The sequence below is a fragment of the Melopsittacus undulatus genome, chromosome 2 (genome assembly GCF_012275295.1).
Source record: "Melopsittacus undulatus isolate bMelUnd1 chromosome 2, bMelUnd1.mat.Z, whole genome shotgun sequence".
Taxonomy (NCBI): Eukaryota; Metazoa; Chordata; class Aves; order Psittaciformes; family Psittaculidae; genus Melopsittacus; species Melopsittacus undulatus.
In genome coordinates this window covers 26,429,954-26,449,033 of record NC_047528.1, presented here as the reverse complement: position 1 = coordinate 26,449,033, position 19,080 = coordinate 26,429,954, and the positions used below count along the sequence as shown (strand labels likewise).

Below are 19,080 nucleotides of genomic sequence, written 5' to 3'. Positions count from 1 at the left end.
CTCAGAGCTTCCCAGGGCTCCCTGCCGAGCCCTGCTGCCTGGCAACGGGGCACCGCACATCCCTGTCAACTTGGCATGCTCTGAGTGTATCATGCAGGTTGAAAAGGGACCAAAAGCAAACTGCAGTTGCCAGTAAGGAGCCTCTCTCCTGTGCTAGGAATGACCCCTTTCACAACACACTTCCAAACAACCCAGGAGAGCCAGGTCCCACCTGTTCCTGCCCTCATGGTTTCATCAGTGCTTTCTGACTCTGCCCTTACAGGTGCCCATGCACTGCTTGGACTCCCCGGCTGAGCCCTGCCGTCTGGCCTTTGAGTCGAGTCCCACCATGCGGCCCCAGCACCACCCCGGTGGCGGCAAGGATGGAGCCACGGTGCCCTTCTGCTCTGGAGGGAAGGTGCCACCACCTCACCCCGGAGCCATAGCAGCACCGTCAGGCCTGTCCCGGCCCTCACAGGAGGCCTTGCTGGCTCGTTCATCAGCCCAGCCGGCAAATGCCCACCCTCTGGCGCGTCTCCCCAAGTGTGGAGCTGGACCCTGAGCTCCATCTTCCTGTGTTTATTACAGTGTTTATTTATCACTATGGCTGTTGCTGCGTTTGTTACTCTGTTTATAACTATGCTTGTTAGGCTATTGCAGTGTCCTTCAGAAGCAAATGTTCGGATATACTTTAGGATATAGGTTAGGAAACACGTTCTAGGATAGCAGCTATTTCACGTTGTTTGAGTACACACTTGATAGTTTCATAGTTTTTAGGAGAGTTAGGGTTGGCAAGGACTTCTAGCAATTTCATGTTGGTTCACAAGACTTGTCTTAGAGTGGCTCTGCAGTGCTATTAGTAACAAAGCAGAAAGAATTACGAAAGCATTTCTCTCTGCCTTGTCGTCTGCATCCTGCAGAATGTGGGAAAAGAAAATATTCTGTAAAACAGAAGAGTAAGTGCTGAGAGAGTCTTTGGATTAGGCAAGAAATGACAGAAAGGTATTTATGAATGCAGAAGAACTACTACTGTACCTTGAAAAAGACTCAGATGTGCTCCAGATGAGTACTGGCCTGCTATTGGAATACAGCTGCATTGTCTTAGAGACCTGTTAAGGTCCAGAAGTCAAGAGAGAATTGTTTCTAAGAGAAAATGCAGGCAGGCAGGCAGCAGAAAGGAGCATGGAATTGAACCACTGTGTTTTCATTGACAAGTGCTCATCCTGCGCAGACAGATGCTGAAACAAAACCAAAAAAGCAGCTAAAGGAAAACAAAATTAAAAAACCCCACAAAACTGAACAAAAATCCTCCAACGACAACAACAAAATCAAATCCCCTTGAGGTACACATCAGACTTACCCATCTTCCCACATTACCCAGCAAGTATATCCAGGTCTCTGAGGAAAAGCAATCCCACAAGTGGGTTTGCCTTTACCTGAAGCAGGAATAACCCAGACTGTCTTCTCCAGCAAATTCTTTCTGTGCATCACAAGAACGTTAGCCCCTTCTACGGTATTTAAATGTTCTGACTGGCCTGGGCCAGTCCTGTTGGCAGATCCTCTGTTGTTGACCAACCAAGTGGCCTTTGGTAAGTGTGTATCCCTATGTTTGAAAGTCCCACTCCCCATTGCACTCAGTGTAGTTTTTAGCAGCCCATCGTACCACTCGATTTTCCCAGAGGCTGGTGCATGGTAGGTGATGTGATATACTCACTCAGTGCCATGCTCTTTGGCCCAAGGGTCTATAAGGTTGTTCCAGAAATGAGTCCCATTGTCTGACTCAGTTCTCTCTGGGGTGCTGTGTCATCACAAGGTTTGTTTCTCAAGGCCCAGGATAGTGTTCTGGGCAGTGGCGTGGGGCACAGCATATGTTTCCAGCCATCTGACGGTTGCTTCCACCATGGTAAGCACATGGCACTTGCCTTGATGGGTTGGTGGGAGTGTGATATAGTCAATCTGCCAGGCCTCCCCATATTTATACTTCATCCATCATCCTCCATACCAAAGAGGCTTTAACCATTTGGCTTGTTTAATTGCAGCACATGTTTCACAGTCATGAATGACCTGGGCAATAGTGTCCATTGTTAAATCCACCCCCCGATTATGGGCCCATCTGTATGTTGCATCTCCGCCCTGATGGCCTAAAGTGTCATGGGTCCACCGGGCCAAAAATAATTCACCCTTATGTTAACAGTCTAAGTCCACCTAAGACCACGAGCTGACCAGCACCTTAGGAATCAGAAGCCATGAGGAATGTAGAATTGTTCTGCTGATGAGTTGTCAGATTGAGTGTTTGAATTTCTGACTTCAGTTTCTTGTCCTCTGGCTTAAGTGCCTGATAGTATGTATCTATCTGAAGTGGTGCTGTAAGAAACGCATTAAAAGCATAAGCACTTTGACATGAAAATGATGTGGAAGAGACACATAACTACTGAGTTGGCGCAGAAGATATGTCAGACACTGTGATGACTGAGGTTTTGTCTTTCTCCAGTTACTGGCTCCCTAGACATTAAAAAATCTGAATTTATTGAAGAGTTTATCACTTTCGTACTTTCCAGGCTGCCTTACACTTTTTTTTTCATCCCTGTTCACTGTATTCAGCATTTTTGCAGATGCTAATGAAATACAAACATTTTACCATGGGTCAGGGTTTCCTTCAAATGTGAAAGACCCATCATTAACACTTCTACTTTATCCTGTTCCAACAAAATTCTGTGAAGTTTTCACCACCAAGTAATTGAGAAAGTTTCAGATAAAAATGAGTACATGATTCACCTTTTTCATTTTCACTCATTTCAGGAGTGGTTTAGTTTTCCGAGGGCTGAGCATTGCTTCTCACTCTACTTGGCAAGTTAAGTACACCATACTGACCAGTAACACGGGGTTTGTTGTCTTTCAGAATAGAGGGTATTTACATAGAAAAAAATCTTGCTGGCTTTTGTTCATGTCAGTGTTTTCTAGGAATACAGCTTTGCAATTTGACCATCTTTTCTTCTAATTGTATTGTAATGTTTTCCAGTTCTGTTTCAGTGTGTAAATAAGTGTCTCCAGAGTAAATGAATAAATTGTGATATTTTAATCCCACCAAATTAATTTATATCAATTGCTATTACTTTCCTTCTCTGCATGTGTGTTGATTTGTAATGAGGAACTGGGGTTACTGATTTTTGCCTGGACCCAATCGCGTCCCTGTTTTGTGAGTTGTCATAAAACTGACCACTATTGTATGGGCAAATGGTGTCATTCCTTTGCCATGATGAATTCTCACTTCAACCACCAGGCAGCGGGAGAGCAGCTGAGGGAGGCAGCATGTTTGGCCAGTGAAGGAATTCCAGGATTTTCTGTATTGCTCCAAGGCTCCCTGTGGATTGTAGATTCCCAAGTAAAGGCAAGATGCTCAAGAAGATGATTTTTGACCATCAGGGAAAACACCACTTCCTGGGAGCTCCCTCTCTGAAGTTTGCAGCACTGCAGCAGGTTTTATCACTCTCCCTCTGTTCTGGCAATATCCTTAGCTGTGAAATACCACTGGTACTGCTGTCACAGGAAAGATTTGAGTTGTTCCTTGTAACGGCAGGATGAAAACCTGCTGAAGACCTGTGGCCCAGAAGACACTGTGTCTCTTTGTCAGGCTTGTGCATGAGCTTTTGTCTTGTGAGAGAACAAGTTTCCTTCACAAGAGCACATCATTTTTCCTAACATCTATCTGAAGGCTTCCTCTAGAGAGAGGAAGGTAAATACTGACCTGCTTCACAAATTGAAGTGCTTGGATTTGGTTGCTTTTATTCCCAGAAGTGGTTCTTTTTTGTTACAGTTGCTCCCTCAACAGGCTCCTTGCCTTTTCAACACTGTTTTTCTCTTAGTGTCTGATCTTAGGATGACTGCAGGAATATAGAGTTTTCAAGTTGTCTTATTTGCATTACAAAATTATCTCCTGTAATGAGTCACTGAGTCTGGCCAAGCACACCCAGGACTACCTCTCACAACCAAACAAGTGATGTAAGCCTGATAGACAAAGAGGAAAATACACTGAGCTTATCCAGGGGAGATGTGAAGCTTCCTGCTGCCAATCAGAGTGGTAACAGCTTGTTTAAAAAGACAGTGGGTGGATGTTGACCAGCACTAATTTTAGATAACTAGGATCTGATGTCAGGAGAAAGGGGGTTTAGTTTTGCAGGGAGCATGTGAGAGCAACACACAGGGGAAATGGAAGAAGGGGACAGGTGAAAGAAACTTAGGGATTAAACTAGTTTATAGCTGCCCTTCTCCACTGGAGTCAATAGCCACAGGGTTGCGCTCTGAAAGAGTAACTCCGTGTTTTCTCTCCATTCTCTGCGTTAAATATTGGTTAATGAAAACTAGTACTGCTCCTGCTGCTCCTGCTTTAAAAATATGGTCTGTCTTTCCAAAAATAGAGTTAGAAATTGAATTGAGAATTGAAATGTCTGGCCCAGGGCTGGGTCCCAGCAAATAAATTGCTTATACTGAGTTTTCTAACACTGACTTAAGTCTGTCTACATTGAAGTCTACTGCAAAACTCCCCTCTCTGAGCCCAGGCAGTGCATGTTCAACATCCCATCAGCATCTTGTTCAAGAGGAAAGGTATCCCTGCTTCCATCCTGTTCCCAGTGAGGGGAACAGTATAAGCATGGAGAGCTGGGGCAGCACAGAAGTTGGTGGGTGTGTCAGTGCAAATGCATAAAACTGGTATTTGCACTTTACTTCAGAATAGTGACGTATGTATGGGAATGTCCTCTTATTCAAAAGCAGATGACAAACAACTGTTTATGTGTTTTAATCAACCAATAAATTATGTGCTTACTCACCTACAGGTTGATTAAATGGTGAGGGTTTTTACAAAGAATAAACATGGCCCAGAAATGAAACCTGGGAGAAGAGGAAATGCAGTTTACAAAATTGTCCACTGTTATACTGACCTCCTAAAACTCAGTGGCCCTTGCACTACTGCAGCCAGCCCCACTACACTGCTGCTGGGCTGAGCCCTGCCTTTTCATAGTCATAGAATGGTTTGGGTTGGAATGGGCCTTAAGGACCAGCTAGTTCCAACCTCCTGCCATGGGCAGGGACACTTTCCACTAGAGCAGGTTGATCCAAGTGCCGTCCAACCTGGCCTTGAACACTGCCAGGGATGGGGCAGCCACAGCTCCTCTGGGCGACCTGTGCCAGTGTCTCACCAGCCTCACAGGGAAGAATTCCTTCCTAATATCTAATCTGAATCTCACCTCTTCCAGTTAAAATCATTCCTCCTTGTTCTATCCCTAAAGCCCTAATGAAAAGTCCCTCTCCAGATTTCTTGTGCTCCTATAAACCAGGTGTGTATTCAAGCCCACAGTGTGCACTGCTTAGCAAGAACTCACACTGTCTTCTATTCCTGCTCATCCGTCACTGGATGCCATTTTTCTCTTTCTCCTAAAATTTTACAGTTGGCTCTAAAAGTATTTGTTTGTGTGCAGGTGCGAGTTGTTGTGAATTGCATTAACACAAAGCATCTCACTGTTTTTACAGACCTATGCCTCATTTGCTTTTCTGGAAAAGGGCTGAAATAAAGCATCATTGGGATCATAATACCAAAGCATGGGAGACTCTGGATTTTGTTTCTAATTCCTGTCCTGTGTTTTAATTCTTTTTAAATCACAAGTGCTCTTAAACCATAGTATTTGGCTATTTTACACTGTGACCAAACTTTGATTAAAGCAGTCTTGATACCTTTGGCTTCATTTTCAAACTGTGACTAAAAAGAAATATACAGGTTATTCAAATGCAGCAGTAGAGACTGTGGGCTAAAATATATGTGCTATATATATATAGTACACTTTTGGGTCATTTTTATAAACTATTTAAATACTAGTCATTAAACTTTTATGCTGCAGAGCTGAGTAACAACTTGACTTAAATACTCAATAACACAAGTGTTTTATTAGCCTTGCAGCTACTGGGTTGTGAACTGTAGTTAGTGTACAATGTTCCAGCTATGCTCTTGTTTTCAGTAACTGTATTTAGCAATTTGAACCATATAAAATGTTAATACTGAACTTCTAGGAAATAAATGTCTTTATAAGCCTTGCTGGATATTTGTTTTTACTGTAGTGTGAGAAGGATTTAAGTTTCTAAAATGAAGTAACAATTTGAATGCTGATCCAGCCTCTTCAGGAAGAGCTGTCACAGCCTGACTTGCCTCAGCACTGCTTATCATTGGAAAACTTACTTCAGGGCCTCTCTGACAGCAAAGCCTTTATTTCCAAGGAGAATGACAATAGGCTGAAAAGCAGGGTTTTTTTTCTAATAAACTGACACTTCGTAGGATGTCTTTTAATAATGAGTAATGTCAGCAGCCAGCAGAAAACCTTTTGGTTTCCCAAAAAATCACAAAGATTTTCCTAAATTATGTAAGGCAGACATAATGCGCTCTCCTCTGCCCAAAAGCATGACCTTTAGCTACAACTCACTGCAGAGATCCCAGAAATGCCCGTGTCATACTTATGCCCAGGCCTTTTGACCCACCACACTGGTCTGCAGCCAGGTGTAAAATAGTGGTGCAGCCTGGTTAGGTGCTGTATGCAGTTTGCTATGAAACACACTAATTTCAGGAGAAAATGTGTTGCCACTATTGTAATTAATTGTCTTGGCTTTGTAGTGAATTCAAAATATGCAAGGCAAAATTAATCCCACTGAATGTCTTGGTCTGAGCTGATTGTCTTCACCACCAGTAGAAAGATGTAGGAATACAGGTGTTTTTTCTTAGATTAGATCAAGTAAATTGCTGTGGAAAAGCCTGTTTTCTCTCAATTGATTTACACTGAGAATCCCAAAGAGTAATTCAAATGTTCACAGCTCAGGTAAGGCAAATCCCATCCTCTCTGTCTGGAAATACAACCCTCTCATCAGGAGGTGGACTTCTCTAAAATCTGTGCCCCCAGTGTTCCCCCTCTAAATCCATCCATAATGATCAAGGAATTCCCTTTGATCCCTCACAGAAATAGCAAGCACGAATGGCTTAGCATGTTATTTCTTTTCATGCCTACTGTCATGCAGCCATTTCTCCGCTGGATCCTGCTATGTCTGGTTGTGGCATGTGTTGAAACCTGGTGTCTTCATGGTGTCTTGACACAAACAGGATGATATTCAGCCCTGACTCTATGAAGTAATGTGGAAGGCATTTGGCAGCGTTCTTAAATTCTTGCTGTTTAAACATGAGGAAGCAGGTCACTTCTGTCATACCAGAACTGATTTATAGAAACTGGATGACATGAGAAATCCTTCCCTTTAAACTAAGCAGGTGATGCAAAGGCGAATTTCCACTCCCAGTTGTAGGTTTGAGCCCAATCACCCTCACACAGTGAAAGAAGCCACCAGCCTGTCAAGTACAGTAGTCAAACATAGTTTAAAACATTTACTGCTTCTTTCCTGATGTCCTTCATGAGAGCTACTGAAGGAATGCTCCTCTGTATTTCTTTGAGTGTTTTAAATGGTTTTGGGTAACTTCCGCAAGTCTTGATTTTACTTTAATGCCTCCCCATTTTTCTTCCAACTCAGAGAACACAAGTTTAGTGTGTCTTGACACAGCAGGTGCATAGTCACAATGGGAGAGACTCTGCACCACTCTCCCCCATGATGAGAACACCTGAACCCAATTTCAACATTCTGATGGCATCCTTCTTCCCCTCAACAGCAAGCACACTGCAGTACTGTGCAATTAGCAGCTTTGCAGTTACACTGTGTTGGCAATGACACTAAGTTCTTGCACGAGTGGATTTAAACTTTCTGGGACAACTGTTCCAGCACCTCCATTAGCTTCTCCTTGTCCTCCAGTGGACTGTGGGTGCTTGCCAGGGGTAAGTGCGTAGGGACTGGTTGCCTGGCTGGAAGACAAAAAATAAAAACCCTTGTGGATACATTTAACTACCTCTTCTGTCACAAAGGAGATGTATTCAAGACACTATACTGCCCAAATATACCTCATGATGTTAAAGGAAACTTAGCCTCTAAGGGTCTGGAAACACTGTTAGTTAAACATACCTTCCAAAACAGAAACCAAGTTAATTTAAATTGTATTCCAGGAATAGCGTACTTGTCCTTTAGCATGGTATGACATAGACTGGGGAGCAAGAACTCAGTTGTAGCTCAGGGCAGTACAGATAAAGGAAGGCCTTACTGTGGGGTTATGCCTCCTGCCCCTGTCACTGGTGCAACTCCTGCAGACCAATAACTTATCATAGAATCATAGAATAGTTAGGATTGGAAAGGACCTTAAGATCATCTAGTTCCAACCCCCCTGCCATGGGCAGGGACACCTCACACTAGACCATATCACCCAAGGCTTCATCCAACCTGGCCTTGAACACTGCCAGGGATGGAGCATTCACAACCTCCATGGGCAACCCATTCCAGTACCTCACCACCCTAACAGTAAAGAATTTCTTCCTTTTATCCAATCTAAACCTCCCCTGTTTAAGTTTTAACCCATTACCCCTTGTCCTATCACTACAGTCCCTAATGAATAGTCCCTCACCAGCAACCCTGTAGGCCCCCTTCAGATACTGGAAGGCTGGTATGTCCCCTCTGAAGAGCCTATAGCCATCCATTGCAGCACTCCAATCATGCAAATCGTTCCACCATGTTTCTATGATGGCCATTATGTCATGATTTCCCTGCTGCAAAATGGCTTCCAGCTCCTCCTGTTTGTTGCCCATGCTGCAGGCATTGACACAGATGCATTTAAGTTGCTCCGTGGATCTGGACTCCAACAGTGGCATGCTACTCTGTGGCACCTTGGTGTTTTTCATGTGCCCTAGCATGCCTTCCAAGAGAATCTGCTCCAAGATTTTGCCAGGCACAGAGGTGAGACTGACTGGTCTGTAATTCCCCGGGTCATCCATTTTCCCCTTCTTGAAAATGGAGGTTATATTTCCCTCTTTCCAGTCATCGGGAACTTCACCTGACTGCCATGATTTTTCAAATATGATGGCCAGTGGCTTTGCAACTTCATTCGCCAGCTCCTTCAGGACCCGCAGATGGATTTCATCAGGTCCCATGGACTTCCATATAGTCCCTGGGCATACGTACATATTCATGAGGCTACATATGGATTACGTTATTTTCCAGAAAGTTCCCCCCATGCATACAAAAATGTGGTGGTGGTCTCTGAGGGTCTTTTACTTCTTCCAACAATCTTCATCACTTCTGGCAGTCTTCGAAGCATGTGCAGTAGGAACTTATACCAGTTTAATTGGTTCGTTAGCACCAGAGACATAATAATACTCCTATCCTCCTACTTATCATTTAGTTTAACTGTAGCCCATCCTGGACACCTGCCATTCCCAGATACTCCTTATCCCTGTGTCCCGTTCTTCTAGACTGTTTTTCTTAGAACTATGTCAACTATAATGATTTATCTTGGACAAGAATTCTCAGTATGTTCTCTAGCTGTACTCTATTTTTTTTCTATGTACCATGCACCTCAGTAATTTTCCATTGCTACTGTTACAAAGCCATCAAACTTAACATTGCTTAAAACTAATTCTAAAGGTTTATATAATCCATTTTTTGATTTTTGTCTCCCCCTTGTTTCAATAAGAGATGTCCAGCTCTGTTACGGTTTCAGCTATCAATAAACAATGTTGTCTCTTTCTAAGGATTACTATGGAATTACATTCCCTGCTCCTGCAACCTTGACAGGCAGAGATGGAAGCCTTGCTAACAAGCCATACTCAGGTGAGTGCTATTTAAAGATGAGGATGGTGAGATGTGCTAGTCATCATGCCATTTCTGAAAGAGCAGTTGTTTTTCCCTTCTGTAAGCAGTTAAACCCATCAGTCCAAACTAGACAGACAACAGTGAGCATCTCCCTCTCAACCCTGACACTGTGGTTTTTTATTTTTTTTTTAAAACCTTAATGGGTTTGGTCAGTAAGTCATATGTGAGTTCTTCTGGAAGTTGGATAGCCTTTGAGAATAAGTGCAAAATTGTTACTAATGTAAACAGCTGTGAATCCAACAACCACTTGTTCTTGGAACAAGTTCATGGCTTTTTACCATACTTCTGCTTTTAACATGTTTTATTGCAATGCTCTGATAGCAGTGAATCTGCTCAGACCGTGTGAGATAGGTAAGTATTGGTTATCTCTACTTCATCAGTGGATTAGCCATGGCACAGAGTTTTGTGCCATGAACAGAGACCAGGAGAGTTCTTCCCATGAACAACTGCAGCCTTTGAAGTGTACGATGTGCTCTCTTCTGTAGCTGGCTACCTGTATTCAGAGGATTTGAATCCTCCAATTTTGGGGTGCCTTCGATAGCTTTTCTGATCAGTTTGTTCTTTTGCAGGTGACGTAACAAAATTTGGACACAGGGATTCTGCCTCCCCTGCTCCTACTACTACCCTTGCCCAGTCACAGCAGAACCAGACACAGACTCACCACACAACTCAGCAGCCCTTCCTCAACCCAACCCTGCCCCCGGGGTACAGCTACACTGGGTTACCTTATTATGCCAGTGTTCCTGGTGTACCCAATGCATTCCAGTATGGGCCAACCATGTTTGTAAGTCTGACAGCCTAAGTTGTAACTCTCCTGACCTTTAAAGTTTCCAAGAATGGCACATCTACCACCTCTCTGGCAATCTGTTTGTCCTGGGTTCAGCAGTAGCAGTCATTTTTCTCCTTAGTAGCTGGTGCAGTGCTGTGTTTTCGACTTTAAGCCTGGGAACAGCACTGATAACACCGATGTTTTTAGTTGTTGCTAAGTAATGTTTACTATGACCAAGGACTTTTTGAGTCTCAGGCTCTGCCAGGGAGGAGGGGAAGTCAGGAGGAAGCAGAGACAGGACACCTGACCCAAACCAACCAAAGGGGTACTCCATACCACAGCACGTCATGCTCATCACACAAACTGGGGGCAGTCACCCAGAAGGGTTAGATCACTGCTCGGGTCGATCTGGGTATCGGTCAGCAGGTGGTGAGTGGTTGTGTTCTCTTCCCTTGTTGTTTCTCTTTTCATTATTATTATTGGTGGTAGCAGTAGTGTTTTTGTGTTCTACCTTAGTTACTGGACTGTTCTTATCTCAACCTGTGGGAGTTACATTATTTCTGTTCTCCTCCCCATCCCTCCGGGAGTGGGGGGGAAGGGGGGGTAGTGAGTGGTTTTGAGTTACCAGCTGGGCTTAAACCACAACACTGTTCCAGTGTCTCACGACTCTCATAAACTTTCTTCTTCATGTCCAATCTAAATCTATCCTTTTTCAGTTTAAAACACTTGTCCCTTGTCCTGTCACTACAGGCCCTGGTAAAAAGTGTGTATCTTTCTTATAAGCCTTCTTTAAGTCTTGAGAGGCTGCTATAAGGTCTCCCCAGAGCCTTCTCTTCTCCAGTCCGAACAACCCCAATTCAGACTTTTTTCATAGGTGTTCCATTCCTCTGATCTTTTTCATGGCCCTCCTCTGGACCCCCTCTAACAGGTCCATGTTTGTCTTGTGCTGAGGGTCCCAGAACTGGATATGGTACTCCAGGTGGGGTCTCATGACAGCAGTGTAGTCATCTTCCCCAGTCTGCAAGGGTTCTCCAAAAAAATGTGCAAGCATGAGAAAATAGTTGCAGTCTCTTCCCTGAGAAAACAGGAAATTTAAAAGGCCAGAACTCATGGACTCCTGCACAGATTACTGTAAATAGCAGACAGGTACAGCTCATGGACTCGGTGTTCCTGAAAGCCTGTAGCAGCCTCTGGAGAGTCAGAGGGAGACCCAAAGCTGAGTCAGTGAGCCGAGTGCCTAGGAAGTCCTTTTTGAGAATGGGGGAGACCCCGTTAAGTCAGAGAGCAGGGCTGTTATTCTCAGGAGGGAGGATATTACTTGGGAACAAGTGATGCTCTAGGTAGAAGGGTAAATGAGTCTCTTTTAGGGCCCTGTAGGACTGTGTTTTATGAAACAGCTTCAGAAAAGAGTGGGTGTGTCTCTTGATTCTGGAGGGATGGCACTGTGGTTGCTCCTTCTTGGGTTTGTGGGTGAGAATTTGCTGTTTACAATCAGTATATGAAAGAAATACGCAGCCTGTTCTGAAACATAGTTACACTGCAGTCAGAAGTGTGGCTCTGGCAGAAAACTTGAGGCTCATATAAAGCCACTACAGCAAGTTACTGCTGGAAGCATGAGCACCATGACCCATGCTGTCCTACTGCTTCCAACTCTGGATTAAATTTCCCACAGGAGGTGGAGGTGCCTTCCCCCTTAGATGGCAGAGGGAGCTTGTGTTTTATGTGCTGTTCCCCAGTTAATAGGTCCTTTTGTTCCCTTCCTTTGTCCAGGTACCACCAGCATCTGCAAAACAGCATGGAGTCAACCTGAACACCACATTGACTCCTTTCCAGCAAGTGAGTGGTTATGGGCAGCAAGGCTACGGGGCAGGTATGCTTGCCACTGAGCTTCTCACATGAGCGTCTGCGCAGCTGCTTGCACACTCTAACACCTTGTCTTGTACACACTGGCAGGCTATGATGAATTAACACAGGGAATGGCAGCTGGAGATTACAGCAAAGGAGGCTACAGTGGGTCATCTCAAGCACAAAACAAATCTGCTGGCACTGGACCTGGGAAGGTAACACAAGACTTGAGGTTGATATTGAGTGGGATTTAGTAGGGTCAATTCCCAGTGCTGTGCAGTGAACACAGCAGCCAGATCTAAACAGGGTCATGATCTGAGCTGTTTCTCCATCTTCTGTATACAAAATACTTTTTTTTAACGGCCCAAGTGTTCTTTCAAAACCTCATGGCTGAACTTTGTGTAAGGATTTGTGGCTGATGCACAGCTTTGTCCACAATCATACATGGGAGAAATGGTGAGCTGTTTCAACTGCCAAATTTTCCTTGCTGAAGAATATAGTGGTTCTGCAACAGTGCTGTATTTTTGAAGCCTAAGCAGCTAGATGCTGCTGCTGAAATGGTCCTCTGCCAAATGAAGGCTACAGTTTGGATAATTGAGATAGCTGTCTGTTCACATATCTCTGGGCTGTTTTTTCAGCTGCTCTGTGTACACCCTGTAACTCATCGCATTCTCATGCCTAGAAGTGTAAAGTACAATATAATACTACTACTACTAAGGGAAATAACAAGGGGAGAGAATATAAAACTACGAGGGAAAAGGAAAAAAAGTAAAACACTAACCAGCAGCAATGCACAGTACAGTTGCTCACCACCTGCTGACTGATACCCAGCCTGACCCAAGCAGCAATAGGTCTCCTCTGGGCAACTCCCCCCCAGTCTATACACTGGGCATGACGTGCTGTGGTATGGAACACCACCCTGGCCAGCCTGGGTCCGGTGCTATGTCTCTGCTCTGTCCTGGCAGAGCATGAGTCAATTGCTGAGGGGTCAATTACCGAGGTGAGTAGCTCAAGAGAGGACACCTTCAACACCTGAGTGGGGAGAAGCTCAGCATCCAGGAGCCTCAACTCAGAGTGGCAAGAGCCACCAGGGAGCCTCGAGTCCTTGAAAGGACTTGCCCAGGAGCCAACAGCTCAGCTGATGTGAGCAGCTGACTCACAGAGGTCAGAGCCAGGAGGAGCAGCACCAGCCCTGACTGGTTAAAAACCTGCCCCAGGGAGCTCAAGTGACCAGGAGTTAGGTGAAAAAGGGTGGGTCAAGGTACTTTGTGTGGGCAGGCGAGCAGGATGGGGAGCACTCACCTTATGACCAGGGTCCAGTCTGGGAGCTCTGCTCCGGCTGTCCTGGCAGTGGCCAGGGTAGACACCCAGACAGAGCCGATGAGAGGGGAGGCTGCAGTGCAGAGCTCGGAGTGGAGAGAGTGCCTGCACTGTTCTCCTGAGGCAAGGGTGCACAATGGGCAGGGCTTCACTCTGTGTGCCCTGGTGGAGGTCCTCCTACAGCAGGTGGCTGAGCTGCAGGATGCTGTCAATAGGCTGAAAGATGTCAGGGAAGCTGAGAGGAAGCAGGACTGCTTGCTCCAGGCCCAAACTATGCAGGGGGCCTCAACCATCCACTGTAGCTCATGGAGGAAAGAAGGAGGCTGTTAACTTAGGAAGCTTATGATTTCAGCACTTGAAATTATTGCTACAGGCAGAGGTTGCTTTTGCAGCATAAGATAGGACTTTTCCTTGCTTCCTGAATAATGTTTCTAGTGCTACACAAATTCTCCAGCTAGGCCCTTGTAGTTTGTATTATTTTCAGTCTTACAATGCTTACTTTCATGCTTAAAAGTAATGGTAAAATTCTAAATGCTAAAGAACTTCAGCTAATTGCACAATCACCAGAAGTAACATGTATTCAACATAAAGATGTTTGACCATATTTTCTCAATTTGACACTTTGCTTGGTTTTCCAAATCTCGTAGTCTTCACTCACTCTGGAAATATAGCTATATCACCATCCATTCCAAGGGATTTTTCTCTAAGGACATGGTGTCTAGAGCCTGGGAATCTTGTGACAATGCTCTCAGGTGTCTGTGCAACCCCAGTCAGAGCAGCACTGTTAGTCTGTTTAGTAAGTCCAACTTCTGCAGTAGCCAACTGAGACCAAAAGAACAAGCTGTTGCAATACTGGGTGTCAGATTTCTCTGAAAACCTGTCAGACTTTCCAGGGGAGCAGAGATGTTTGCTCTCTTAAGAGCAAATGTTGTAACTGGCTGCACACACCACATAACCTCTGCTCATGGAAAACAGAAGAGAGAGAAATATGCAAAGGAACATTCCCTTCTTCATCACTGAACATGAACTGCTCCTAACTAGCCATAGTGCTTCCAGTAGCCTGTGCTGAATTTTGGGAACTATGTGTGAAAGCCAAGTTCAGCATTGTGGAGAAGATGCTTCTAGTCTTTGGAAAGCTGGATTGTGTAAAATACTTCTTATTTATGTTGGAAAATGCAGTAAATCCTGGTTGTAGAAGTCTCACTTCCTTTCATTTATTTAAAAATACTTATTTTAATTTTTAAAATAAATTAATTTTAATAATTTAATTTTATTTCTTTTTATTTTAAATTTTATTTAAAAATAAAAATGTTGACTTTGTTTTGCACTCAGAGGAGAGAACAGAGGAAATGGAAGGAAGGTGTGACTGGTTCAGAAAAAGGCTGACTAGGCCAGATGAGCTAAGGGACTAGATGAGGGTTCTGTGGCAAGTGCTCCTGCACACAAAGCCCTTTACTGAAAGGGCTTGAAGGGGCTCCATACTAAGCTGTGGTTTCCAAAGGGAAGTAGGAGAGAGAAAAATCTGACTTCATTGCTATTTGATAAGGATGGGACACAGACGCAGGATTTCTCTTGCAGCCTTAAGAGTAGTCATGCCAAGACCAAAACTCTCAAAAGTCTTAGCTATAGCTAAAGAGCCAAGGTGTGTCCCCTGTTTACTAAAGCTGGGGGTAGACAAGGTTAAAGGCAAGAGCCTGGTGGAATTACGGGCTTAGAGAAAGAACACCTGAGCAGAAGCATTAGGACCAGAAGGTGATAGGTGTACAAAACCTGCAAATTCTGGTTCTACAAAGAAGACTGAGGAGCTTGGATGTAGGGTTTCTGCATGCCCCAGATAATAACATAAAAGAAGTCTGGTTAAATACCTGTCAACCAACCCTTTGTGACGGACTGTGAGGGGACAGAAGGGACAAGGTCAACCCAAATCCAGAAAAGTCTGAACTTCCTGCATGTTCCACCTAGAAATTTGACAAATCAGGATTTGGAGGCCACATCCAACAAAAGTACTGGGCTTGTGTAATCAATCACCCTGAGCTTTACCCTTCTCCTTCTGCACTGGCCCACATCACCATTAAGACATCTATGCTTCCAGCTGCTCCTACTAAGATGCCTGTCATTTGTCTGGGAGAAAAGAAAGGCTCTGCCCTATTTTTCCATCCACTATGTTTATAGTGCCAAAAATGCCACTGTGCTCAATCTCCCAGTGTTAGAGAAAGGGGAATTGGCAGTTTTAACTACCATGGAAAGGCAAGAAAAGCCTATCAAAGCAAAGCCAATCTTCAGTGCTCTGTGAGCAGGATGCTGATTTCTCAGCATCCTAAAAGATGTTATTTGACAGCTGTGATTCCCCTTCTCTTGGCACAGTCCTGCTTACAGCTATTTTCATTTAAAAATGCCCAACCCTCCCTAAAGAAAAGCTTTTAAGCTTTATCAGCTACTTTAGAGTAAAAAAAAACAGGGACATAACAACACAGTTGTTGTTTGATTGCACAAAGCTCACTTGAACCTTTAGGCTTGGAACAATCTTGAGAGATATTTTCTCCTTTGAACAACACTTGCCTGATCTGGCTCTCATCCCCTGCCAAACCAGATGAGGATCCTACAGTTCAGGCAACTTAGGGATCTCCACTGCTATGCAAAGTAAGGCACTGCTGCCTTGGAAGAACAATGCACTCAGTAAACTCATTGCTTCAGATGATACTGCCATCCACACAACAGCTCCCTGATATTCATATTCTAATAGAAATGGTTGGACTGTGCAAAGGCATCAGACATGGGAGAAACAGAAATACCCAAACTCAGGCATTCTAACAGGATTTTTAGCTCTTATTTTCTCACCATTTTTATGAAACAAGTTGCAGCACTGTATTTTAGAACTGTGCAGTCATCAGTACCTAAACCAATTACATAATTCATGTTTAAACTCTGGCTTCCCTTTATTTTGTCAAACAGCTGATGACTGGAGGCCCATCCCTCATGGCTGTTTATTACTGGGGGTTGCAGAGTCATTGAACTTTAAGGTGGGATAACTTCATTAGGCTTGAAATCCATAAGGTCTATGCAACAAGAAATGTATTTTAAAGACAAATACATTTAGTTGGAAAGGGCAGCTTTCAAGTATAAAGTAGATGGAGTAACTGCTTCTGTCATCAGAAGCAAATATGGTAAACTGTATCCCTAGAAAAGACATAGAGACTGGATTGCTAGTCTGCATCCCAAGCTTGGGTGTTAGGGGCTGGTAAGGTATTGTGGAATGCAACATGTATACTGGATAACTGATGCCTGCTGCCGAGCCATGGTCACCGAGGAACAGCTGCAGCTCAAAGGGCTCTCTGGCCAAACGTGCTGCTTCCCAAAGGCAGTAAATGTTTAGAGGAAGGGGAAAGGAACAGAGCTTGAACAACAGCACATACTCCATTTTCCTACATGCCTTCGCAAAGTCAGTGTCTGCAGGTTGTACTTACAGAGGCAGAAGCTCTATCTGTGTGTTTAACAGTCCCTCTACAAAGGTTAACCTCAAGGTTAGCTTAAAGCATTGTGGCTCTGCTGTGCATTTGTGCAGGGCTGGAACCATTCATTGCCCATCATTATTCTCTGGATATACACAAATTGCAGACACTGCAGAACAGAGCTACCAAGGGGGTACAAAACTACTTTAAGCACCAATTTGGAGCCAAGAAATCACTGCACCTGTTGGAGACATCCACTTAGAAAGTTTTATTTCTCTTTGCCTTTAGATTAATCCTGAAAAGAAAGAATTATAGTCAATGTCAAGCAGATACTACCTGGAGTGCCTGCCCAGCTAGGGTGCATAACAGAGAAAAGGATGTTTCAGTGAGCTTTTCCCCATTGTTCTATCAAGACAACTTGCTGTCTCCAGGACAGAGCAAAAATAGCCAGACTAGCACCAAGTTCAACAGCCTGTCCACCAAATTAGCTCCCAGGGAGATAAACTACATCAAATGTGCTGTAAATGCCAGGGCATTTGTGCATAACAGAAATACAGCCTTGCTCATCTGGGCTGGATCTATGGGATAATTTTATCAGAGACCACCATGGTCATTGCAATCCATATCCTGACCACAAGCTTACTTTTTAAGTGGTTACAGTGCTTTTACTGACCATGTCTGCTGCTGCAGACTGTAGGGAAAAACTGAGCAGGCAGAAAAGGGTTTGTCAGCAAGGGACAGTTTTCCCCCTTGAGAGTTATCTTAAATCAAATGAAAGTCTAGCCGTGCTCTCCAGGCAAGAGGGTATACGTTTGTAAGTCCATGACAGCCTACTGCTGAAGAATATTGCTTGTGTGTTTCTGTATAGGTTGGGTGTAATGTGCAAGCAACAGTGAACAACTGGCTTTTTGCTAAGCAGATGGTATAAGCTATCTAGCAAATGTACTGGGCTTTGTTTTAAAAACATGAACTGTACCTTGGTTTGTGCATACATCATAGTTCCACCAAATGTCCCATTTCCTGACTACAAGTCAGGTACGTTTAGTATGGTATGTTGAACAAGCATGGCCCCAGAAGAGACAGTTATCTGTAATCAAAGGAATAAAAAGCAAATGAATGAAAAACAACCAGAAATTCCCTGCAATTGCACTCATGCATGTAGTGTGGTCTTCAGGCCATATTTGGAAGCACTTAGGGAGCAGGATTCTTCAGCATACTCTTTGCACTCTGCTTGTGCTCATGTGTGAGGCATACCTGGAGGTGAGGTGAAAAAAACAAAATGTTTTTTAGGAAGTGATTTTCATTCAAAGTGGTGTTGATTTCTTCAGGCAAATTTGTGCTTCTTCATTTTGGAAAGTAATTGGGAGAAAGAAAACAGTAGAATTGAACTATTTGTAGTTGATAAGTTTAGCATTTATAGAAGGTAATTAGAAAATGAGAGCCTGTATGAAACTTGGGAAATTTCATTTCAAAAATATAGCTGCTGTCCTATTTTACACCAAAATCTCTGAGGTTCTGTACTCATGTTACAGGTATTTTGCACTACACTGCAGGAGATAACTTGCCCCAGGGAAAGTAAAAGGGGAAGTTTCCAAAGAAAGTGTTTACTTTGATTTCCAATGAAGGGTTGAGAGTAGCAGGCAGGAGCTTTTGCCTTGGAGAAAGAGGTGGCCTTTAACAAAATCCAAGAGGATTCTGGAGATTATAACTAATCCTGCATTGCTAGCACAAAGAAATGCTGTCACAAAACAGAAGGTAAGAACAGCATCGCATACTCACCAGTCTGGCATCAGCTGCTTTTTCCAGGAGGGGCAGCAGAGCAGTTGTCAGAATGTAAGTACCCAAAAGACAGACAGGCACCAACACTAACTTTCGGTTTTAAAAAAGCTTTCTTCTCACCCTCTGCAACAAGCTAAACCCCAATGTCTCTTTATTTCTGACACC

The 19,080-nt window shown here is 43.9% G+C and overlaps 1 protein-coding gene across 1 annotated transcript; it reads left to right on the top strand.

The window, feature by feature from the left end:
* Positions 1-268: 268 nt before the first annotated feature.
* LOC117437976 (ubiquitin-associated protein 2-like) lies at positions 269-12,621 on the top strand. The gene is made up of 5 exons (XM_034073140.1): positions 269-508; positions 9,633-9,711; positions 10,323-10,537; positions 12,293-12,392; positions 12,476-12,621. Exons 1-5 carry the CDS (start codon positions 269-271, stop codon positions 12,619-12,621), a joined length of 780 nt encoding a protein of 259 aa, XP_033929031.1.
* The last annotated feature ends 6,459 nt before the right edge of the window (positions 12,622-19,080 follow it).